Genomic DNA, 26,125 nt, shown 5'->3' on the forward strand with positions numbered 1-26,125 from the left:
TTCAATTCGAGATGGGCTAAAAATATTTATTTCAAGACATCTCTCTCTCGCTCCTTCATGAAAGGATACAACACACAAGATTTTTGTTAAGTCAAAGAGACTCACAATGTTACGATGTCTTCATGGATATCTCGAGCTCTGTAGACCAAGAAGTTTGGCAACTCTTAGACAGAATGATCAACACTAGCTATGCTAAAGTTTTCAATAAAAGCAAACAGATCCAAATCAAGAAATTTAACCATCTTTATACAAACCATATTAAGTCCAAACCTTCTCTGCCAGATGACCAAGTTATTCTTAATTTATCGGATCACATTTTAACCAAACCTGAAATCACTATCCTGAAAAAAGGTTTCAACTATGCTATAACACCTGAACAGATACCAAAAGTAGATTTCATCTGCAGTTTGGACAAAGCAATCTCATTATTACCACCACACATAGCAAATGACCTCAGATTAAAAAGTTGCATAATACTCTCCTCTTCTAGAACCCCATACCAAAACTTCACCTCTCTAGATAGAAGAACCATTCATAATTTGAAGAGAAAGAAAGATATCATAATACTTAAGACAGACAAGAGTAACAGTACTGTGATATTAAACATCAAGGACTACGAGGATAAAGTCAACGATCTACTGTCGGACATGTCTGTTTACCATATCTTAACGAAAGATCCCACATTAAAAAACAACAATGACACAAATGAATTACTACGCAATATGATCAACTGGCCAACAGATCTAATTAAAAAATTAAAATCCATGCACCCTCTAACTCCAAGACTTTATGGGCTCCAAAAGTTCACAAAGATGGTATTCCTTTATACCCCATTGTAGAATAATTATTATTATTTGGATATTTCTATCCTTCTATTTATTTTTTCTTAAACTCCTATCTATGAAAGATTGTTGACCTACAGTACATTAGCACTATGATGGAGCTAAGGATTTTCTTTCCATGTTTTTATTAAATTTTATATATTTTTTGTAATTTGATATTTTTGTTAGTCTAAAAACCCTGCTCTAGAGACCAAATGTAAAACTTTGTCAAGCCACTTCAGATGTTCATTTAGCAGGGCAGTAGTCACATACTGGGTGATTAAATTCATTTCCAACCACAGCCCATGATAAGATTAGCAAGCTTTGCTTAGAGGATAGATATGCTCAACCAGCTAGGCCAAGATTTGGAAGAAAAGACAAGATAGCTTGAATTTGCATGAGTAATTCTGTCAGAAAATCAACATGAAAGAAAACAGATCACAAACAGATATGTCATGATGGATAACTATTAATGTATTTTTCCTTATTTTATATATATATATATATATATATGAGGTGAATAATGTTATATTTTATCAGTTCTAGTTCAGCAAAATAAAAGAATATATGAATACATTATTAAATTTATTAATCAAATTAAATATTTATTATTCAATTTTCTTTTTTGCTTAATCTCATATGGTTGTGAAACTTGGCCACTAACAAAAACACTAGCAAATAAATTAACAACTCAAAGAAAAATGGAGAGGTTGATGCTAGGCATCACATTAAAGAATAAGAAGTGAAACACCTGGATAAGAAGCCAGACTCGCATCACTGACGTCATTCTTCACCACAAGCAACTAAAATGGAAATGGGCAGGACATCTATCCAGAAGAGAAGATGAGCGATTTTTATTATTATTATTATTTCGGGCAACTCCAGGAGTCCTTAGACTCATCGAGGGAGGCCCTAAACATCATGTCCACACAACTATGCGATTACATTCTCACAGTATCTATCATACCTTGCCTTGAACTCGTTCACTGTCATAGCATCCACAACAGACTCTGGCAGCTTATTCCACTCATTTACCACTCTAAAAGTAAAGAACCCAGCTCTAACACCCTTGCTAACCACACTCTTGCCCAGCTTCCATAGGTGTCCCCTAGTTCTCCCACCACCAGTCCTGATCTCAAAAATATCCTCTGAATTAATCCTATAGAATCCCTTTAGCAATTTGAATATCTCAATCATATCTCCCCTCCTCTGCCTATCAACTAGTTTCTGCAACCCACAAATCTTCAACCTGTTCTCATATGGTTCATTCCATAGACCTGTTATCATCTTAGTCACTTGCCTCTGGATCCTCTCCACCTCCTCCCCATCAAGAAGGAACCGAAGTGACCAAATCTGGGCACAGTAGTCGAGATGAGGTCTTATCAAGGCTCGGTACAGAGGTACAATAACTTGCTTGTCTCTGCTTGTCAAGGTATTTTTCAACAACCAAGTAAGTTGATGAGCTAATTTAGCTACTTTTGCAATGTGCCCCCTAAACTTCATCTCCATATCCACCAACACTCCCAAGTCCCTGGCCTCATCAATCTCTTGGAGTACAGTTCCACCAATGTGGTATACTGCTGCTAATCTTTACACCCCAAAATGCATAACCTTACATTTTGTCACATTAAATTGACATCCATTCTCCTTACCCCAGAACTCCAATCTATCTAAGTCATCCTGCAAGACCTTGACATCTTCTGCATTCACTATTGCCCTACCCAACAGCGATGGACCACCATACTAACAAACTGAATTCCTAAAGAAGGGAAACAAAGCCAAGGACGTCCTAAAAGAAGGTGGAGTGATGAATTATCATTTTGTTGGGGAAAATTAGTCAACCATTGCCAAAAACAGAGAAAGGTGGAAAGAACTGGAGGAGGCCTTCATCCAGCAGAGGACAGAAAATGGCTGAAAAGAAGAAGAAGAACTTCTTATACAGCTCTATTAAAGAAACAATATTTAAATTTCCTACCCGGTTCACAGTCTGTCTATCAAATGAACACAGCTTTTCATCCAGTCTTCCTAGTTTGGCAATCCTATTCAGTGCATCTTGTGCACATTCTTGATGCTGTCGTTTATAAAAATGTTCCTCCACAGGTGAAAAAGTTAACCAGTGTACAGTTTCTTTCTGTTTGGGAATTCCAATCTAAAAAAACAAAACACATGATATCATATTATAACATTGATAAAGTGCTAGGTACATGGTTAATTAAAGCCATACAAAACCATGCATAAATATTTACAAAATCGAGTCTCGATAATAATGTATTATAAGATTTGTCTTAATCTTATACAACTTAATTAACAGAAATGTGGGAGAAAAAAATCACAAAACTCCACAGCAACATAAATTGCATTAATAAAAAAATAATAATAATAAAAGGCTACTTAGCACTTTTTTTGTTCCACAAAGGATCTTGAAATATTGTGATTTCAAGATCCTTATTGTTATAAAAATATTGTTATTTTTCTCAATATTGTTATAAAAATCATCAGATTTCCCACGCGTTATATGACAGTAACTAAGAACAAGGAAGTTTCTCACTTCCTTGTTCATAACATATTTAAACAACTTTGAGTTGTGTATGCAGGACATGATGGCTTCTATATCCTAAAACCTCCAACCTGCCTCTCCTTCTTTTCTATAACTAACTTCGTCATGAAATTTTGATATGTACCAGCAAGTGGTGTAATGGACACTATAATAGTCCTACAGGAAAAGTTTATATTATTACTAACTTCCTATGGACCATTTTCCTCCAAATTAGTCTATATCTGTCAAGACTCTAATCTATATCTTGGTCTTCTAAAGCACTTCTAACTGAATCAATCCACCCAGATTTTGGTCTTCCTCTGGGTCTTGATCCTATCATTAATCACCTGATTTGCTAATTTTTTCTCTCCCATTCTACTTAAGTGACCATACCACCTGAGATTAGCTCTGTTCACACATTCCTGAATGCCAACAATGTCAAGTTCTATTCTAATATGTTCATTTTTAATATGATTCTACCTTTGCTGCATCTGTTTGTTCCCCTAATTTTTCTCAGAATGTTCATATCTATGACCGCTAATCTTTGATCAGCTGTTTTATTTCTAGCCCAGCTCTAAGATCCATAAGTTAAAATTAATTTGAGGAATGTTCTGCATACTTCTAGTTTAGTATTTTGACTAGAGCAGTCCCCCCCCCTTCCTTATTTGCAGGTTCTCTTTCTGAAGTTTCAGGTACCTGCAGCTAACCCCATTCTGAACATACTAAATGGAAAATTACAGAAATAAACAATTCATAAGTTTTAAATTGCATGCCATTCTGAGTAGTGTGATGAAATCTTGTGCCGTCCTGCCTGGGATGTGAATCATCCCTTTGTCCAACATATCCACGTTGTGCTGTATACTCTACCTGCACATTAGTTAATTAGTATCTATCTCAGTTATTAGATCAACTTTTGCAGTAGCGCAGTGCATGTGTTCAAGTAACCTTTATTTTACTTAATAATGGCCCAAATGCACAAGAGTAGTAATGCTGACAATTCGGATATGCCAAAGAGAATCCTGCAAAGTGCACCATTTTAAGTGAAAAGGTGAAAGTTCTCGATTTCATAAGGAGGGGGGGAAAAAAAACGTATACTGAGCTTGATAAGATTCCACTCACATTCACATAACTTTTATTACAGTATATTGTTATAATTGTTCGATTTTATTATTAGTTATTGTTGTTAATCTCTTACTGTGCCTAATTTAAAAATTGAACTTTATGATAGATATAAAAAAAACACAGTGTTTATATAGGGTTCAGTACTATCCGCAGTTTCAGGTATTCATGGTAGGTTTCGGAACGTATCCCCCCCATGGATGGGGGGGGACTATTGCAATTTGAATGAATAATTTCTTCTGTACTAATTCAGCATAAGCCTCACACTAACATATATTTCTCCATCACATCATTCCCCCTCTTTCTCTACCCATTCGACTCTGCGGATGGCGTGTTCTCATTTATCCTCATAACCAACATTCCACTTGTAACATTTAGTCACTCCTCTCTGGATTCTATCCAAAACCTTATAATTGCACATGAAAAACAACTCAGCATATGCACACAAGTCACAATGCAACTTTGTTTAAGGGGTTGTATTTTTTTACATATCAATGTCATCCATATCATTTCCATATTCTATGTAGTTCTCAAATTCTTACAATACATTCTGTAAATTTCAGTTCCTTTTCCACCATCTCAAAAGATTCTCTCTCTCTCACACACACACACATTTGCTTCATATCTTTCAATACATTCTTCCTATAACTAACATACAACTTTTCACCATCGCTTCCAAATTGCAAAACCTTATGCTTAGCTGGAATACTGAAGAAATGGTGAACAATATACTTCTCCCAGCCAAATCCAATTCCATCTTTTTACAGTCTAATCCATTTCCACAAATGGGGATCCATGTATTTGGTGAGTACTACTACCACAAATGCATGTATTTCCTAGTTAGAGGAAATGGCAAAGTTATTGGAAAATGGCAATCCATTTCCACAAATAGCGATTTGTGTATTTGATGAGTACTACTACCACAAATGCATGTATTTCCTAGTTAGAGTAAATGGCAAATTAAACTTCAAAGTGGTAAATGACTTTCACTGCTAAATGAAACACCAAATGAATCAACCATCAGGCAACTTGGCCAGATTCCTCACTGTACACAGTGGCTTGATGATATATTTTATCTCTAGTAAGGGACTTAGTTTCCCGCCCTCATATGTGGTGCAGATGACATCCTTTGAGGACATGTCAAATACAGTGTAGGGACCCAGACGTTCCTATATTCAAGGGAAGACCTGGGTAGTAAACAGAATAACAGAAATGTTTTACTACTGTAAAAAATTTCTGCAGACTAGTCACTAGGTAGTACACAGTGCCAAACCCAACAATAATGATTCTGGAGCTTCCTAAAAAGTTAGCAAACAATCCTGCCATCACAATCAACCAGATTGGGGCTTGGGGGGAGGAAAAGCATGTGTTATGCAGAGAGAGAGAGAATGTCAAGGCCAAGCATGAATAGAAGCCTGAGTTCCCTTTGTGAGCAATATGTTCACCTTCCATTTTCATGCTCCTATTCTTTATTTAATAATTCCCCCCCCCCCCACCAGAATGATGGAGAACAATATAATCATATATGGGGGGGGGGTCTGGAAAGCGCTGATAAACACATAGAGCAAAAATTGATTAATTTTATGTCTTCTTATATATCTTAAAAGAAAAGGAACAAATTATTACAATTTTATGAAACATTGCAGTTAAAGAAAATTATGGAGACAGCTACTGTGTTTGAATAAAAACTTTAGTTTAATATAACTAAATTAGTAGTGTGACATTCAACGTTTCGACCTTTGTGTCATCTTCTGGAGCATACAACTATACACAGAAAACAAGCTACACTACAATCAAACTGGTTTGTTAAAGACACTGACCAACTGCTACAACAATTGTTGGCCTGACCACTGGCAGGGGGGAGGGGGGGGAATTATACATCAACGCTAGAGTCCTGTTATTAGTGTTATCTGTTGGTTGTAGAAATACATTGAGCACAACAACAAGTATCTATCTATATACATATATTAACATCATGTACATTCCAGCCAGTTGGTATGGAATAGTTTCTAATACTAGCTGAAGATTGGCTAGAGTCCTGACTTATGCTGGATCTTATATATTAGGTAGGCTAAATGTGTGCCATCCAGATCCTTGGAATTTTCATGCCATCTTTGTTGTTGATATTTGGGTGGTTTATCAGGATTTTGGAGGCTTCCTTAAATTTCCTTTCTTACCGGGTTTTTGTGTGATGTAAAGAGCGGGTGCTTTTCCAGTTGATTTGGTGTAAGGTGTTGAGTGCATGGTCTGAGAGGCCTGTTTCACCATAATGCTTATATTTAATGTTCTTTCTTACGTATAGGGACTGTCCGTCCTGTTTCAACAATGTACGGTAAGTTACAGGTGCAGCGGATGCAATAGACTCCAGGATGTGCTAATGGGAGGAGAGGATCCTTAGAGAAGTTGAATATGGTTTTAAGTTTAGTGGGTGGTTTAAAGGTGGCATTGAGGTTATAATGTTGTAGGATTCTGTTCATTTTTTCCGATAACCCTTTAATGTATGGGATGGCTATGGTTTTACTAATCTAGATTTATTTTTGTAATCTAGATTTGTTTTTGTTGTTGTTTTATAGAGTATTTTATTAATTGTATTTTTGTTATAGCCATTATTTATGAATGTGTCACTGATGATTTTTAGTTCTTGTTTCAGGGCTTGCTGGTTAGAGCAAATTGTGGCTCTGTTTTTAAGGGTGTTAATGACTCCATATTTTTGTGATGGGTGGTGGTATGAATTAGCATGTATGTATTGGCCAGTGTGTGACGGTTTTCGGTAGACCGTGAAGGATAGACTGCCTGAAGGAAGATGTGTGACTAGTGTGTCTAGGAATGGGAGCGAATTTTGGTTTTCGATTTCGATGGTAAATTGTATGCATTCGTGTTGTTTGCTCAGGTGGCTAAGTAATGTGCTTAGCATTTGTCGCCCGTGCGGCCAGATCGCGAACACATCGTCAACGTATCTAAGCCAGACTGTCGGTCTTAGCGTGGCGGAATCAAGAGCCCTTTGCTCAAAGGTTTCCATGTAGAAGTTAGCGATTGGGGGGGGGGGGATAGATAGTGATGAGTCAATGGCTGTATTATCTTCTTTTTGTAGGTAAAATTTGTTTTGCCACACGATGCAACCGGACTGTAGTACATAGGCAAAGAGGGCCGTAATGTCGGGCAGAAATTTGTTCTGTAGTAGGAGAATTGTGTCATTGATGGGGACATTAGTGAAAAGGGCAGAAATGTCAAAACTAACTAATAAGTCGTCTTTGGCGAGTGTTATGTTTTTAATTTTGTTTATAAAGTGTTGTGTGTTTTTTATGTAGGAGGGGGAATGACCTACCAACTCCTTGAGTGTTGCCGCTAATTTCTGGCTAAGTGGTAATTGGGACTGTCTATTCCTTCCACGATTGGTCGAAGGGGCACATTTTGTTTGTGTATTTTCAGGACTCCATATGCTCTGGGGGGGGGGGTTTGAGTTTTTTAACCGTGTCTGGTGGCCAAGAAGTCATGGACTTGAGTAGTTTCTCTGTTTTATCCTTTATCCTTTTTGTTGGGTTATAATTTACCATTTTATATGTGTTGTTATCGGCTACTAGTTGATTCATTTGAAGTACGTATGTTGACCTGTCAAGGACAACAGTGGCATTACCTTTATCCGCTTTCGTTATTATTATGTTTTGTTTGGCTTTTAATGACTTAATTGCTGCTAATTCTGTTTTTGTGAGATTGTTCTGTATGGTTTTCTTAGTGTTCAGGACATTACTAGTTTATAGTTGTATTTTATCTGCTATATTATTGTTAGGTAGGGACCTGATGCCTCTTTCAATGTGGTAGATAAAATCCAATTTGTTTACCTTTTTAAGTGCTATTGCGTAGTTAAGTCCTTTATTCAGTAGCGTAAGTTCGCCGTTGTTCAGGGTGTGGCTTGATAGGTTGATCACATGGTTCTTGCTTGCTGGTGGTTGGTCACTCCTTGTCTCCCTTGTTTGTTGTTCATTGTTGGTGTTCATCAGGGAGAAAGTCTTCTGATTGGATGGATTCCTTGATTGGCTGCCATATTTTGTCGTTGTTTCAAACTGTGGAATTTGGTCTCGAGTTTTTCTTTATTCTTTTCCAGGGTATATTTGGCCAAATTTTCAGTAATTCTTTCCAGTACTTGTAGAATGTCTGGATTAATATAGTTCGATAGTTCGGATTGTAATTTTGAAACCAGATTTTGTGTTGTAGCTAGGTTCTGGCAGGCTGTTTGAATCTGTTTTCTAAGCATTGCTTTTTCTGTACAGTCATAAATACGGAGTGCCTTAGCGGACTTAAATTTCTTTTTTAGTCTGATGCAGTTAAGAATAAGGTTATTGTCTCTGCATCTTCCTTCAAGCAGTCTATCCTTCATGGTCTACCGAAACCCGACACACACACACTGGCCAATACATACACGCTAATTCATACCACCACCCATCACAAAAATATGGAGTCATTAACACCCTTAAAAACAGAGCCACAACAATTTGCTCTAACCAACAAGCCCTGAAACAAGATCTAAAAATCATCAGCGACACATTCATAAATAATGGCTATAACAAAAATACTATTAATAAAATACTCCATAAAACAACAACAAAAACGAATCTAGATTACAGTAAAACCATAGCCATCCCATGCATTAAAGGGTTATCGGAAAAAATCAACAGAATCCTACAACATTATAACCTCAATGCCACCTTTAAACCACCCACTAAACTTAAAACCATATTCAACTCCTCTAAGGACCCTCTCCTTCCATTAGCACATCCTGGAGTCAATTGCATCCGCTGCACCTGTAACTTACCGTACATTGGTGAAACAGGACGGACAATACCTATTCGTAAGAAAGAACACATTAAATATAACCATTATGGTGAAGCAGGCCTCTCAGACCATGCACTCAACACCTTACACCAAATCAACTGGAAAAGCACCCGCTCTTTACACCACACAAAAACCCGGTAAGAAAGGAAATTTAAGGAAGCCTGCAAAATCCTGATAAACCACCCAAATATCAACAACAAAGATAGCATGAAAATTTCAAGGATCTGGATGGCACACATTCAGCCTACCTAATATATAAGATCCAGCATAAGTCAGGACTCTAGCCAATCTTCAGCTAGTATTAGAAACCATTCCATACCAACTGGCTGGAATGTACATGATGTTAATATATGTATATAGATAGATACTTGTTGTTGTGCCCAATGTATTTCTACAACCAACAGATAACACTAATAACAGGACTCTAGCATTGATGTATAATTCCCCCCCCACACACACACCAGAGGTCAGGCCAACAATCGTTGTAGCAATTGGTCAGTGTCTTTAACAAACCAGTTCGATTGTAGTGTAGCTTGTTTTCTGTGTACAGTTGTATGCTCCAGAAGATGACCTTGACATAAAGATCGAAACGTCGAATGTAGATTTTAGTTATATTAAACTAAAGTTTTTATTCAAACACGGTAGTTTACTCCATAATTTTCAAAAATGCATTCGGATCACCGTGTAAGCTTAAAAGAAAGGATTACAGTTAAAGGGTTTTAAGGTATGTTCTTTCTTGTGGTTATTTATATCAGTTGCTTTAATATCATTTTTGTTCTAGGTGTTTATTAGAACTTTCCAGACCCCCTCACCTCATATTTCACTGTGTATCATAAGAAAAATTTCCACAAAAATATAATCCCATCAAAAACAACAGAAACTCAACCAAAAAAAAAAATTTCTGCATCCACTTTACCAATATTTGTAGCATTTTAACAGCAATGTAAATAATGGACAGAACTGCTTATGGTCATCCAGACTACTTCTCTACCACATTTTTTTTTTTCAAACCACACCTTACACAATTCTTTTCATCACAAAGCCAGCAGGTGTCCATTCTTCAGTGACATATCATCTCAGAGAATGCCAAAACTTAAATCCTTCCCACCACTACCCCCCCCCCCCCAGTGCCTCTGTAGCTCAGAGGCTCTGGGGGTGGTGGAGACAAAACTGGTTTTGAGAATGATATTTGACTGGAAAGAACTGGGATCAAATCCTGTCTAGGACATGAAGGACTTTTATCAGAGCTTTTCAGCTGAGGGGGAATTAGCTGGTCTCGCATAGAGATGGCAGGGTTTTTCTCCAGGAATTTTAGGTTTTTCATTTTGCAAGACAGGCAAACTGGTCAGTAGAACAAAAACAATTGACAGTCATAATACACTATACAGATAAGATTAACTGCTGTTTTAAAAATAAGCAAAGTTGCTTGGTTGTTACAAGTCAGTGAGCCTAACAAAGGTATGGTAATCCCTACCCATTTGTTCCACTAACTCTGAATTTCTTTAGCAAATTTTGTTGCATTCATTTACTGCCTCTTATTGCTATCCAGATTATGATAATACATTTACTTCTTTGATGACATATAGAAAAAGCTTAATTTTTAGTCCAAATATACCCCCTCCAAAAAAAAAAAAAAAGGTGTTAGATAATCTTAATTAGAGCCCTTTGCATTTAACTCTAACTGGCTTCTCTTGTACAATTCTGCTGATCAAGGTGATGGGATACTGAGTTATACCTCATTAAGAATGATCTTACAGCGACAGTTTATCTGTCCATCAGGATATATAATCCTCACTATCCTGCAAACACCCTTGACATTTTGCGAAACATGCTTGCCATTTGTAACACACACATACTGCAGATGTACTATCTTGTACTAAGAGGGAGAAAATTGTCATTGTTTTAATAAAAATGGAAGAGTGGTGAAAGATGAAGTAGATCTGCTCATGGCACACTAATATATATTTTCTCCTTGCATTTCTTCAGATCGCTTCCATGTCTTTGCAATCTTTGCACATTTCTTTTTTAAATAGTAAGCCTCATTTCATTCAATAAGTCCATTGACATTGCATTTCTCAGGACACTCAATATAGGTGAGAATTTTTGCAAACAGGTGTTTTTTAAGCTTCTGTCCTCCGAGAAGGAATGCATTAAATTCACAAGGATATTTCTCACCACAGAAATATAGTGAAAAATTATGAATATAAATGTACACACATATGTATGTACATTCATATATTCCCTCCCCCCTCTGGGGTGTGGGTGTGTGTGTGTGTGTGTGTGTGTGTGTGTGTGTGTGTGTGTGTGTGTGTGTGTGTGTGTGTGTGTGTGTGTGTGTGTGTGTTTCTAGACCTAGTTGTTCATACCACACGTGAATATTATTTGGATTCTTTCCAATATATTTACTTTAAAAGAAAACTAGTTTTTCGAAATTTTAAAATAAATCTCGTCTATCACATTCACTTATCTTAGTCTCATAAAAGAGAAGAGAATTGTAATACAAAAAGAAATTGTTTAAGTAATATAAAAAATTATCATCATCATCATCATCATCAAATTCCTTGCATGTACCCTCAAGGGGTGTACAGGATATGATAGCACTACATGAAAAAATTACATCATTATCAATTTCCTATCTACAATTTTCCTCCAAATCAGTCTGTTACTTGTCAAGACTCCAACATTATCAGATCTTATATTTCTATCGTCTAAAGCACTTTCTACAGTATCAATCCACCTATATCTTGGTCTTCCTCTAGGTCGTTTTGTTGCCAACCTGGCAGAGAAAACTTGTTTTGCTAATCTTTCCTCGCCCATTCTGATTAAGTGACCATACCACCTGAGATTAGCTCTGCTAACACATTCCTGGATGCTGACAATGTCAAGTTCTTTCCTAATATCCTCGTTTTTAATATGATATTGCCATTGATGCCATCTGTTCATGCCTATAATCTTTCTCAGGACTCTCATATCTGTGGTCTCTAGTCTTTGGTCAAGTGTTTTACTTCTGACCCAGCTCTCAGATCCATAAGTTAAAACTGGTTTGAACACTGTCTTGTATACAGCTAATTTAGTGTTGCGACTAATTTCTCTCTTATTCCATATGAATTTATTCAATTGACTTCCCACCATACCAGCTTTGCTTATTCTGTTGTCTATTTCTATATTTAATTTACCATTTTCAGTAAAAATCGTGCCTAAATAGCTGAAATGTTTTACTTGTTCCACAGGTTCTCCATTCACAACACAGTTGACATTTTCAATGATTCTGCCTATTTTCATTGTCTTTGTCTTTTTATTGCTGACCTTCATACCATATCTATTACAACAGCTATTCAATTTAGTCAGAGAATCTTGCAGACTTGTAGCAGATTTATTTAGAAGTATAACATCATCTGCATAAAGCAAAGAGCTGACATTAACATCTCCAATTTTGATATCATGTTTAATACCACTTTCCTTCATAATGTGATCCATATAGATAATGAATAACAGAGGGGATAATGTACATCCTTGTCTCACACCAGATTTAACATTAAACCATCTTCCTGTACTTCCTTCAATTCTAACTGCTGACTTACAACTCAAATCAAGACTAAGTATTGCTTGATATAATGCCCCATTGACACCATATAACTGCAGCATATTGAATAGCTTCTCTCTTGGCACCTTGTCATATGCCTTTTCCAGATCGACAAAACTTAAATACAGATCTTTGTTATATTCCCATGCTTTCTCGACTATTTGTCGTAAAGTGAAGATCTGATCCTGACAGCCTCTATTTGGCCTGAATCCAGCTTGTTCTTCACCAAGCTTTTCTTCCACAATTCTTCTCAACCGTTTCTCAAGTATACTTGCCAGGAACACTCAGTAGGGAAATACCTCTGTAATTCTCACATGCAGTTTTATTTCCCTTTTTATATATGGGTACTATGAGAGCTCTACTCCAGTCATCGGGAATTCGTCCCTCTGACCAGGCTTTCTGAACTATGCAGTGCAGCCACTGTAAGACTCTTATACCACCATACTTCAGCATTTCTGGTCGAATATCATCTACTCCTGCTGCCTTTCCACATTTCAAGCCTTTGATGGCTTTTTCTACTTCTAGTATGGATATGTATTTCTGACTGCATGCCTGGTCAGTGTTTTTTACCACTGTGCTGTCATCACTGCTTGTTTCATTTAGCAGTTTTTCAAAGTAATTACTCTATACTTGAAGGATATCTTTTTCTCCCATTTTCATGTCACCTTTATCATCTCTAATTCCTTTTACAGTACTCTTTCCTCCATTCTTAAGCTTCTTCAACAACCTCCAGAATATTTTGCCACCTTCTTGATATTTATTTTCTATATTCTTGCCAAAGTCCTCCCATGACTTTCGTTTAGCTAGTTTTACACAGTGTTTAGCATTCTTACATTTGTCTTTATATTCTCTAAGAGCACAAGCTGACTTATTTGACAGGAACTTTTGGTATGCTTTCTTCTTTTCTGCCTCTTTAACTTCCTGTGTCCACCAGGGAGTTCTGATTTTTTTATCCTTACAGATAACCTCACCACATGCCTCTCTGGCAGAATCAATCAATGTTTTCTTCAGAGTTTGCCACTGAATCTCCAAGGTTTGATTCCTGTTCTCAAACTCTTTCATTTTTTCTTCAATAATCTTTGTGTATTTTAGCCTACAGTTCACATCTGAGAGCTGCTCAACTTTTATTTGCTTTAAAACTTTCTTACATGTTCTTCTTTTCAAAATGAAATTCAATTTTATCCTGCTCAAAACTAAATAGTGATCACTTCCAATTTCAAATCCTCTGTACACTCTGGTGTCCTGCACCAGGGAGAAAACATCACTATCAACAATAACATAGTCAATGAGACTTTTCTTATTCCTTGCCTCTTCTCTCCATGTGAATTTGTGCACATTTTTATGTTGGAACATGGTGTTAGTAATAACCAGTCCATGTCCTGAGCAGAAATCCAACAGATATTTGCCATTATTATTAGCTTTGCTCTTTTCTCCAAATTTTCCCAAAATATTTTTGTATGTCTCACAATCATTTCCTACTCTGCTATTTAGATCCCCAACAAGGACCAACTTTTCCTTTTTCATTGTGTCAGTTGCTTTTTCTAACACTGTTTAATATTGTGATGGAGGTGGTAACAGAGGAGGTGAGAGAAGATGCACCTTGGACAATGTTGTATGCAGATGACATCTTGCTGTGTGTAGATACAAGAGAAGAAGCGGAAACTAAACTGGAAAGATGGAGAAAAGTACTGGAAGAGAGAGGTATGAGACTGAGCAGAAGTAAGACAGAGTATATGTGTTGCGCAGTGGGCGGTGGCCAGGAGACAGACCTGGAGCTGGAAGGAAATGTCATCAGGAAGGTGAGAGACTTTAGATACTTAGGTTCGACAGTGGAAGAAGATGGAGGAGGTGAGAAGGAAGTGGGATGCAGGATACAAGCAGGTTGGAGGAACTGGAGGGAGATGGCTGGAGTGTTATGTGATAAGAGGGTGCCGATCAATCTGAAAGGCAAAATTTATAGGACAGTAGTGAGGCCAGCTATGACATATGCTATAGAAACTGTGGCCCTGAGGAAAAATAACATCAGCAGGATGGAAGTAGCAGAGATGAGAATGCTTAGGTGGATGTGCAGTGTGACCAGAAAGGATCATCTGAGAAATGACTATGTCAGGGGAACAGTGAAAGTTACGAACTTAGGAGCGAAAATACAGGAGGCAAGGTTGAGATGGTTTGGTCATGTGATGAGGAGGGAGGATGAATATGTGGGAAGAAGGGTCATGCAGATGGATGTGCAAGGAAGGCGGAAGCGTGGGCGGCCAAAGAAGAGATGGAGGGAGCTGGTAGAAGAGGACTTGAAGATGAAGAACTTGGATGTGGTGACAGCCCAAGACAGGAAGGTGTGGAGGAGACTCATAACAAACAGTGACCCCACTTAAGTGGGAGAAGCTGCAGAAGAAGAAGAAGTTGCTTTTTCTAAAGCCTCAAAAAATTCCTCCATTTCTACCTTAGTAGAACCTTCTGTGGGACCATAGGCACAAATAAGTCTCATTGTCCAGTTCTCCATTCTCATATTTGCCCACATTACTCTACTTGAGACTGACTGCCATTCAAGAAGATTAGCCTCGTATTTTGTGTTGAATACTATGGCTACTCCTTCTTTTCCTTGATTGTCATTGCCTGAATATAACATTTTGTATTTATTGCTCAGAAAGATCTCACCAGTTTTGGTCTTTTTTGTTTCAGTCACCCCTATTATGTCGATCTGGTACTTATCTAATTCCTCAGCTAGCTCCATTTCTTTGCCATTCAGGCTTCTTACGTTGATAGTACCGATCTTTAACTCTGGTGATGTTGAGTTGGGGTTTATTTTCAGATTTGTTCCAGTAGCTGACTTTTTGCTGTTCGCCCTGGTTCCCTGGCGAAAACAACAGGGGCCTTGTTTAACTGGGCGACGCCCCAGCCAGCATGAAATTTTGTCATGTTGTACCATCATTTTTTATTTTGGTTTAACCAATAAGAATACAATTTGGTCGGCTAAATCCCAAATTGCCAGCCCATCCTCGTCCGTTCAGTATCCAAGTAGATACCCAACAGGGTGCACCACGAGAAGGTGAGGATTGCACATTAGGTCAGAAGCCCTGGTCGGTTCTCCGCATTCCTTTAAAGGCTATGTGGAAGTCTCCTCCCAGTTATACAGCTTTGACACTTAAGCACCCCTATAAAAAATTATATAATTATAATTATTTACATAAAATTAATTTTAAAAGATTTCATATGAGATACACTTTGTTTCTCACACTAGGACATATAAGTTTAATTTCAGGAATAAAGGGGGGGGGGGATTCTAACAAAAAAAAAATTTTTTTTTTTTGCATAAATCCTTTCTACACACACTGCCACTTTTTTATTTCACATAGGAATGTGAATGCCAATACTGATCCTCTTTAATTCACTGCGCATAGTTTGGTGAGACATAATTTTTGAACAGCCTTCATTAAATGTTTCAGTCATTTGCTGCACACAGGAGACATTCTGTTTGTCTGTATAAGCCTTCTCAGATGATGGCAATCTTGTGGTCCTAAGACTGTGGTCTCAGGACCATAGTTATGCCTCTTGGACACACAATGCGGTTTGTTTTACCACTCATTACACACCAGGGATATCTTACATTTTGAGAAACCAGTCAGCTCTGCTGTTTTCAAAATCATCGCTCCAGCCAGACAGGCAACCACAATAAGCCCTTTATTGAACTCAAACAGTTCCTTTGTTTTTCCTCATTGTGATCAACACTATTGATGATTACTAACCAGCAGCATTCTTAAATAGTTGCTTAGAACATGTGGCCAAGTATTTTGCATATATGCTGCATAAGTATGTAAGTATAAGTGATATTTGCATAAATGTTTCTAATTCAATGGACAGTATGTGAAAAATTAGCAACTTTGATTTTTCAATACATTCAACACAATCAGTTCCAAAATGAGAGCCATCTCTCTGACTGTGTTGAATATACTGAAAGTAGAATTTCAATTATTATTATTATTATTGTACAGAAACCTCCATGGAAGACCCAAACTAACCACACAATCTATCATACCTCTCTTTGATCCCATTAACAGATAAAGCACTCACAACTGACTCTGGCAACCCATTCCACTCTGCAAGCAAAAATTCTAGTCCTCACAACCTCACTAACCACACATTTATTCAACTTCCAAGGATTACACCATGTTCTAGCACCTCCAGCTAAGTGCTGAAACATTTCCCCAGCATAAATCCTATAAAACCTTATGAGCAACTTAAATATTTCTATCACATACACTCTTTTTCTCCTATGAACCAACTACTGCAATCCACACACACACCCTCAATCAATCTTCATAGGGAACAATCCACAGACGACAACTCACCATCTTGGTCACTCACCTCTGAATCCCCTCTAACACTTTCTCGTTGCCAAGAAATCCAGGAGACCAGACAAGCACAGTAATCCAGATGTTGAATCAAGGCCTTATAAAGGGGAATAATAACTTCCTTATCTCTACTTGTTAATGTGTTCTTCAACAGCCAAGTAATCTTATTGCATAACTTTACATTTCTCCACATTAAACTGACACCCATTATCTTTAGTCCATATTCACAGCCTATTTAAATTGTCCTGAAAGCTTTCTACATTGCCTTGATTCACTATTACTCTACCTAATTTTGCATCATCAGCAAATAACTGAATATTTCCTTTCAAGTTACTTCCCATATCATTTATGTACAAATTAAACAGTAATGGTCTCAGAACTGAACTTTGTGGCACACCATAAGAAATTTAGTTTAAATCCTTTATTCAAGTGTAAACAAACAAAATTTGCACCTGAAGTATCTTCAGGACTGAGGCAACTCGTGGTAAAGGCAGACCTCTCATCACTCCATGTCTTAGTATCTCCCATAATGCAAAGCACATCTCCTTGAGGACATGTATAATGTTATGCATTAAGGGAAGGGCCACTACCCAGACCGGTTTCAACCTCAGTGGGAGCCAGACCCAGAGGTGGTGATACCAAGGTGGGAGCAAGGAGAAGTCATATTTACCTATACGAGTTGCCAAAAAGTGTCTCACCTTATTATTAAATTACTCTGGATTTAGAGAAAGATGTTGGAAGTTTTTTTTGTTTTTTTCCCCACTTGGTTAGAATTAATTCAGAATTAATAAATTTAGTTTAATCCTTTATCCAAGTGCAAGCAAACAAAGTTTGCACCCGAAGTATCTTCAGGACTGAGGCAACTCATTGTAAAGGTGGACCAAGCTCTCATCACTCCTTATCTTAGTATCTCCCGTAATGCAAAGCACATCTCCTTGCAGACATGTATAATGCTATGCATTAAGGGAAGGACCACAACCCAGACTGGTTTCGACCTTTATTGAGGTCTTGTCAGTGGGAGCCAGACCCAAAGGTGGTGATACCAAGGTGGAAGCAATGGAGAAGTCAAAAAAAAAAAAAATTTGTGGCACATCACTAGTCATTTTCACCACAATTCTGCCCCTCCATATACCACTTTTTTGATATCTGTCCAGCAGCCACCCTTCTTCTTCTTCTTCTTCCTTTCCTCCTCTTTTACCTTGCAGTGTCGAGGATTTTCTATTCACTTAACTGCTACCATATCGAGGATTGCCTCCCAGTGTGTCCTATGTCTATAGATGCAGACATAGGACACACAGAACAAGCAAATGGGCCATTTTGCCTGTTCTGAGGGATGAAAAACCTGAGTTTCCATGTGAAAAAACCCACTACCTCCGTATGAGATCGGATAACTCACCTTTAGTCGAAAGAGACCAGATAAAGGTTCCTCATGTCACTGACAGGAATCAAACCCAGGTCTTTCCGACCAAAGGGCTTTCATCTATACTGACTGAGATATAGATGCACACAGCCACCCTCTTATCCACTTAACCAGTGTCATATCCATCCCCATTTGTTCTAATTTGTGTAACAATGTTCCATGTGGTATTCTGTCAAATGTCTTTGCAAAATCCAGCAGAATCATTGTGTAGCCATTTCTTTTATCCAACTTTGCTACCACTCTATTATAAAAAGATAGTAAATTACTAAGGCATGACCAACCCTTCACAAAGCCATGTTGCCCCTTATACAGTATCATATTTTTATCCATCCATTCTTGAAATCTCTTTTTGACCAATTTTTCCAATACCTTTACCACCATGCCTAAGATACTGATTGATCTATAATTTTCTACTGCAGCCTTAGAACCTCCCTTATGCAAGTGATGGAACTCTACCATAGCAGAGACTTAAAATAAAGAGCCCAGTCAGAAGCACTGTCAGTTCCCTTGCATATTCTCACAAAATCCGAGCTGATATCCCATCTAATCTCACAGCTGAATATATATATCAAGATTCTGCAATATCCTAAGAAGCTCCAATTGATCCACCTCTGTTCCCACATCAGTGTCTGTCACAGGTTAAAGCAGTACCTTACTAGGATGATGTAGCCTTGCAAAGTGGGAACTCAGTAACTAGACTATTTATCTGCTTCTGTCACCTGGTGACCATCATCATCATCATTCATTAAGGTTAATCTTCCATAGTCATTCTTCTTCTATCTTACCACATAATGAAAGAACTCTTTGGGATTTCATTTGGCTTGCTAGGCTAGATTCTTCTCATAATCTGATTTTCCCTTCTTTACCATGCTGGTCACCTTTCTTGCCTAAGCCTTGTACTGTTCCTGAGTTTGATGATCATCTTTCTCTTTATATACCCTCCACAGCATTTTCTTCTTCTGCAGCTCGTGCTAAATGGTATTACTCATCCATCTAACTCCTATCTGATTAACATTCCTCACCTTAGGTATACAATTTAATACTGCTTCCTCTAGATGACCTTTAACTATATCCCATGCACTACTAACATCCTTACCCTTCAATGTGTTATACCATGGCACAGAGTTATGCTGCTTCTTCTTGTGTCATAATCACCTGCCCCATACTTCCATATATGCCCTTCTTGATAGAATGTACCTCATGTTTTACAATCTTCCAAGTCAAGATAGCATGGTCACTTTCCTCAATTGGAGGCAATGTGGCCACATTGGTTATGGGCAGCTCTTCTGATCCTATGACTAAGTTTGATACTCTCACACCCCTAGTCAACTCCATCACATGCTGCCTCAAGTAATTATCTCTTAGTAGGTGTATAAATTCCATTTCCTTCCTGCAATATCCTAAGAAGTTCCAATTGATCCACCTCTGTTCCCACATCAGTGTCTGTCACATGTTAAAGCAGTAACCTCACTAGGATGATATACCCTTGCAAAGTGATAATTCAGTAAGGGTATATCATCCTAGTGAGGTTACTGCTTTAATATCAAACTGCTTCAAACGAACAGCCACCCTCCTGACTATCTCCTATTCTTTTTTTTTTTGGCTGCAATTCATCTGCTATCATCAGTCGCACCTCTCCCCTTAATCCTATCTTCTCTGAAAATGCTAAATTCTTCATATTCTATCCATGTAACTGCATTATCTGCTGTTAGCCAAGTCTCACTAATGCCTATAAGTTGGATTAACCGATGCCAAAAACTCATTCCTCGTGTTCCTGATACTTTTGGCATTAGTATATAGAAACTGCAGCATCCCTTTAGAACCCCCCACCCACCCAGCTTTACTTCCTGAATTAACTACCCTATTCAATATTTTTACTTGAGAAACTAGATTCTGCACTTGGTCATTCTCACACTCACTTGTCTCATGGGTGCTTTCACACAACTCACTTGCTTCCACCCTAAATGCTTAAGTTTTCCTGAATTTGCACTTCAGCATGCTCAGTGAACAAAGCTCTCTCCAGACACCTAACATCAAACCATTTAGATGCAGCCCATCAGCATTGTACAAATCCTTTTTTCCATCAAACATACACCACATCCACAAATCCTACATCATTCCTTCTGCACAATCTACGTACAAACTCATTAGCTAGCAACACCTTCCTCCTCATTTTGTCTCTATCACAGCATGGTAGGAGACTTACAATCTCCACCTTATAGCTTTAAAAAAAGTGCCACAGTAGGATTTGTGTCATCTCTGTCAACTCTGCAACTGAGCCTGCTGTTGAATGTTACTCGCATCATTAGCACTGCTGTTCCAATAATTCTCTTTCCTTAAACTGACAGGAAGACATATTCTTGTCTTATCTCATTAGAATTTAATGTAAACAACTTATCAGAAAAATTATCCTGCTTCAGAAAATTATTCATGAAGAAAGAAATACTAAGAATAAACTTTTGGCTTTACAGTTCTCTGAAGAATCCTTCATATTGATGAAATCAGTTCCCTGTAATGTATGAATACGGTTTTTTTCTTAGAAGAAAACACATCTTTCCATCTTGTGACAAATAAAATGTAGTGACTGGAACAAATGCATGGTGAAGAAAACAAACAGAAGACCAAACTACTACAGAAATTTACACTTTACAAATTGCTGTTGGGTGTTAACTATGCTTTCAGATAAATCGATAGGTCTCTTTCATTTCTTTAACATTTTACACTCCTCTCTAAAAAAATAACCCATATCTCCCATCCAATTTCCAAACCAATACAACTTGAACAGCTGCTGCCACCAGTTATGCTGCTTCATCAATGCTTGTGCATGTGCACACTCACTTCAAACTGACAATTAAACTCAATAGTGCTCTCTCTGTATAAGTAGGATGAAACAATGTTTAAAATAAACTTGCAGGCAGGAAAATACCATTTACTATATATTTCCAATCCATCTACACTTGGAAACTGTCACCTCTGTGCACTGCTTCCATTGCCATTACGAAACACTCCCAAAATTTTGTGATATTTTATAACATAAAATTACAGACTATTTTAATAATAATTATAAAATTTTTTAAAATGATTTATTAATATAATGTTTATTCTCTTTGTAGAGATGAACATAAGTGGATTTAATTATAACAGTAAATTAAATTTCACAATAGAATATTAAAAAAGTGCATTATGTTACTGTAAATTGCATGGAGGGGAGAGGATTAAATATGTTTAATTACTGATCTCTTTCCATTTTTTTTTATTATTCATCAATAAATCAATTTATTAACACATAAAATGTGGTATATCTTGAACAGATACTCCACAATTGCTACTTTTATAAATGGTCTTCTCTCAACAGTTGTAACTAACATTTCCTGTGTTCGATCAAAAATTGGAAGGATTTCAACTTATTGCAATGAGTGATAATTTTACAATTCAAAATCAGTTCTTATGGGGAAAACAGACTGTAGTGAACCAAGTATCCTTAGTCGTTTAGTTAAAACTTTAAGAAACTTGAACAATTTTGTACAGATCTTTGCCATTTCATTCTTAGAGATCCTCTTAGGTTTTATTTAAAAAAAAAAACCTAAGAGGATCTCTAAGAATAGAATTACTGAATTGTATTCCCATTGTCAATATGTGGATTCAATCCATCATAAAACATCATTCAATAAAACATCATCATAAAACATCATTCAATCCACCAACAAACTAAAAAATAAATATGTATTAATAATAATGATAACAAAAATAATGCATTAATAATAATAATGTTAGGGGATTGTTTAACACCCCAACCGGCCGTGACGTCTATAGACATCCAGCTAAATCTGGATACGATTCTGTAACACCTATTGAATAACATGGATACGAAGTGCAATTTGGTCTAACTATTTCATCCACCTTGGCCAGTAGGGAGGTTGATGAGAGAGTCCATAAGGTGTACTATCCGGGAGGGAGAATGAGCAAGATAATTCATGCTTTGGATATGAGACCAAAACAAGCAAGAGAATTAGTGGCAGTGATTGTAAGGACAATGATTTAAATGGACATAGGGAGAATGTACGGGTGGATATCAAGAGGTTATTCAGGTGAGTGAAAGATAACAGTAGATGGAAGTGAAGTGTGTGTGTGTGTGTGTGTGTGTGTGTGTGTGTGTGTGTGTGTGTGTGTGTGTGTGTGTGTGTGTGTGTGAGTGAGTGAGTGAGTGAGTGAGTGAGTGAGTGAGTGAGTGAGAGATACACGCAAGAAATCAGAAATAAGAGATCAGGAAAGTGGTAATGAAGAGCAATGGAAACAGTAGTAGTAGTAGCGTGAAAGATGAAGAGAGAATGGGAATGCAAGAAGAACCGGGAAATGGGAGGTCTTCCCAAAACTTTTTCCCAAATTTCCCTGGAGCAGTGGTGGACAAGGATCTCAAGTTCAGAGTTAACACTGCGCAAATTGTGAAGAAATCACATCAGATTATAGCAATGATGTGAAGGATGCTTAACTTGTAGAAATAGAGGTTCTAGTTCCATTGTATAAGGCCTTGATCAGGTCTCATATGGAACATTTGCACAAATTTAGTCTCCTGGTTTTCATGGTGATAAGGATATGTTGGAAAGGGTTCAGCAAAGACTGACTAAGGTTGTAGCTAGCCTTTGAGATGTGGGATATGAGAACAGATTGAGGAAATGCAGTTTGTAAAGCTTTCTTAACAGGAGAAAGAAAGGGGATAAGTCTGAGACATTTAAGTTTATAAAGGGTTGTTACAAGTTAATGTGGAAGAAATTTTTCAGGGAAGGGGTTAGAAAAAGGAGACATAACTGGAAGTTGTATATAGATGGTGTGCTCAGAGACATATAAGATGTTCTTTGAATGGAGAGTAGTGGGTCAGTGGAATACTTTGTCTGACATTGTGGTGAATGAGTTTAAAGAATGGTTTGATGGGCTTTGTGTGTAAAGCTGTTTGTCTCCTGCTAAGAGTCTTTTGACACCACAGAGGTCTGATGTTATTAATAATAATAATAAACAATTAAGTGCAATATTTCAGTTTTGTGCTGAAGCCATCTTCAGGAATATGGATGCAATGTACATAGTATTGGTGAACATTTCAGTTCACCAATACCATATAGGGGAAACGTAATACAGGGAGACTTAATATCACATTTAAATAATGAATTTAAATAGCGATCATTGCTTTCAGTGGATGAGAGCCTGATCACATTCTCAAATGATGTTGGAAATTTACAAGCTAGAGTTTTCCGGCAAGTTGAGGAGATAGAGGAGGTACACATTTTTTTATATCTAAAGTCCTGAATTGTTCAGCAGAAAGTCAGTGCTGAGTAATGTGTTCAATGGTGGAATATACAATAAAAAATAAAATAAATAAATAATAATAATAATAATAATAATAATAATAAAAACATGTTTGCTGGCATGATAGTATCCCTTGATGCATGAACACTTTTTATTGTTATTATGTTGGATGATTGAATATCTAGAGAACAGTGAAGGAATGGATCTGACAATAGCAAATCAAATTCTTGGAATTTTGTATTAAATATATAAATTTACTTCTGCCTTAAGTCATAGGGCTAAATATTTCAACTGATAAAACTAAAGGTCATTAGCATCAATGTTAAAACTATAATGCATTGAAGTGTTCAAACACACATTCCAAAATCACTGTTCATGGATGATTAAAAAATTTTTATCAGTGGAATACAAATGAGCAGCAACATATTTGTCTTGCAGGAAAAAGTGTGTGTGTGTGGGGGGGGGGGGGGGGGGGTAAGGGAAGATATCATGAATAATTACCTGTAGAGACAGCCATTCCACTTACAGCAGCAAACTACATTATCACTTGAAAAGAAAATAGTAACCCAACAAATACAGGCAGTCCTCAGTTTACAATGGTTCAATTTATGCTGATTCACAATAACGGCAGATGCCTGCTTGTGCTTTCTTACTCTAGTGTGGTCTGATTGAGAAACGACACCAGCAGGCATCGTTTCTCAAACACGCTAGTGTTTACCAAGCTACTACGACGCATATGTATCAAACCTAGTTTTACTGTTGAATCTACCTAATTGTTATATTTAATTTTTTCACATATATACGTATTTAAATTGATAAAGTACGTAATTACATACCATGTCTGATAAAAGAAGTGCAGAAAAGTTCAGAACTTAGTGTTAAGAAGGCGCAGAAATCAATCACACTTGAAAAGAAGATGGTAGTGATTCGATGAATGGAAGATGGGCAGACACTTGCTAATGTCTGTAGAAGTATGAACTTACCTCCATCGACTGTTACTACAATTATGAAAAATGCAAATAGAATAAAACAGTCTGCACAACAATCTATGGCAGTACTAAATGCAAAACATGTTGGTAGATTGATACACAAATTATTTTTGTCCTACCATGCTTTGCTTCTGTAAAGAAAATGATTTGTCAGCCAAGGCATTGCTTCTCTTGGATAATGCCCCTGGACAACCTCAAAACCTTGATGAAGTAAGAACATCGTTGGATGTTAAGGTTGTTTACATGCCCCCCAAACACAAGATCGCTTTTGCAACTGATGGATCAGGGGATTATATCAATCTTCAAAGCCTATTACCTCCGTATAACATTTATGGAAATGGTAAGCATCTTGGACACTTCAGGAAAAACTATTAAAAGACTATTGGCGGTCATTCGATATTTTGAAGGGCATTAACATCAAGGCAGTTTGGAACAAAGTGTCAGCAAAGTGTTTAAAAGGAGCATGGCGAAAACTTCTTCCAGCATTTATACACGACTTCAAGGAATTAGAGCAAGAAGAGAATGTTATTGAAGACGTTACGAAGCTTGTGCGAGAGGTGGAATTGGATGATATTACAGCTGAAGATGTAACAGAAGTCTTAGAGAGCCATGATAAACCATTTTCCAATGAAGACTTAAAAGAATTAGCCAAACAATTAAGTCAACATCCAAAGGAGGAGAAAGAAAACAAAGAAGGTCCTCTGAGAGATATAAATCAGCCGATTTACATTGTATCCTTGCAAGCATAGACATTGACTGATGAACTCTGCAAAATGGACCATGATTGGGAATGGAGTGCAAACATAAAAAGGAGTGTAATCGCATCTATTCGACCTTACACTGAACTCCTTAAAGAAAGAAAAAGAAAATCTAGGCAGTTAACACTGGATACTTTTTTTCAAAAAAAATGCAGGTGATCCAAAACCAGGAACTTCAACATAAAAATATGTAATATCATTTTGAAGTTGAATATTTTTTGTATATAATTTTGTTTTGTTTTCGTTATTAATAATTTTATTTTAACAAATACAGGGTGTTCGGGATAAATTTGACATATTTATAATTAATTATATTTTTCCGTAAGTTACATGTATTAACACACACTTCTCTTCATTTAAAAGTTTGGACCCTTCTTCATTCATATACAAGATGTCAGAAAGGATGGATAGCTGGAACC

At 37.1% G+C, this 26,125-nt stretch overlaps 1 protein-coding gene across 2 annotated transcripts in view; it reads right to left on the bottom strand.

Moving 5' to 3' along the window:
• LOC150104679 (E3 ubiquitin-protein ligase SHPRH) overlaps window positions 1-26,125 on the bottom strand; it is a 674,750-nt gene that overhangs the window by 325,710 nt on the left and 322,915 nt on the right. For both annotated transcript variants that reach the window (XM_090395874.1, XM_090395873.1), the window contains one exon: window positions 2,797-2,970. In XM_090395874.1, the coding sequence (XP_090252000.1) occupies window positions 2,797-2,970 (174 nt within the window). The remainder of the gene's footprint in view (window positions 1-2,796; window positions 2,971-26,125) is intronic.

Source organism: Typopeltis vanoorti, chromosome 7 (assembly GCF_054136105.1).
Source record: "Typopeltis vanoorti isolate ZY-2024b chromosome 7, IOZ_Tvanoo_1.0, whole genome shotgun sequence".
Taxonomy (NCBI): domain Eukaryota; kingdom Metazoa; phylum Arthropoda; class Arachnida; order Uropygi; family Thelyphonidae; genus Typopeltis; species Typopeltis vanoorti.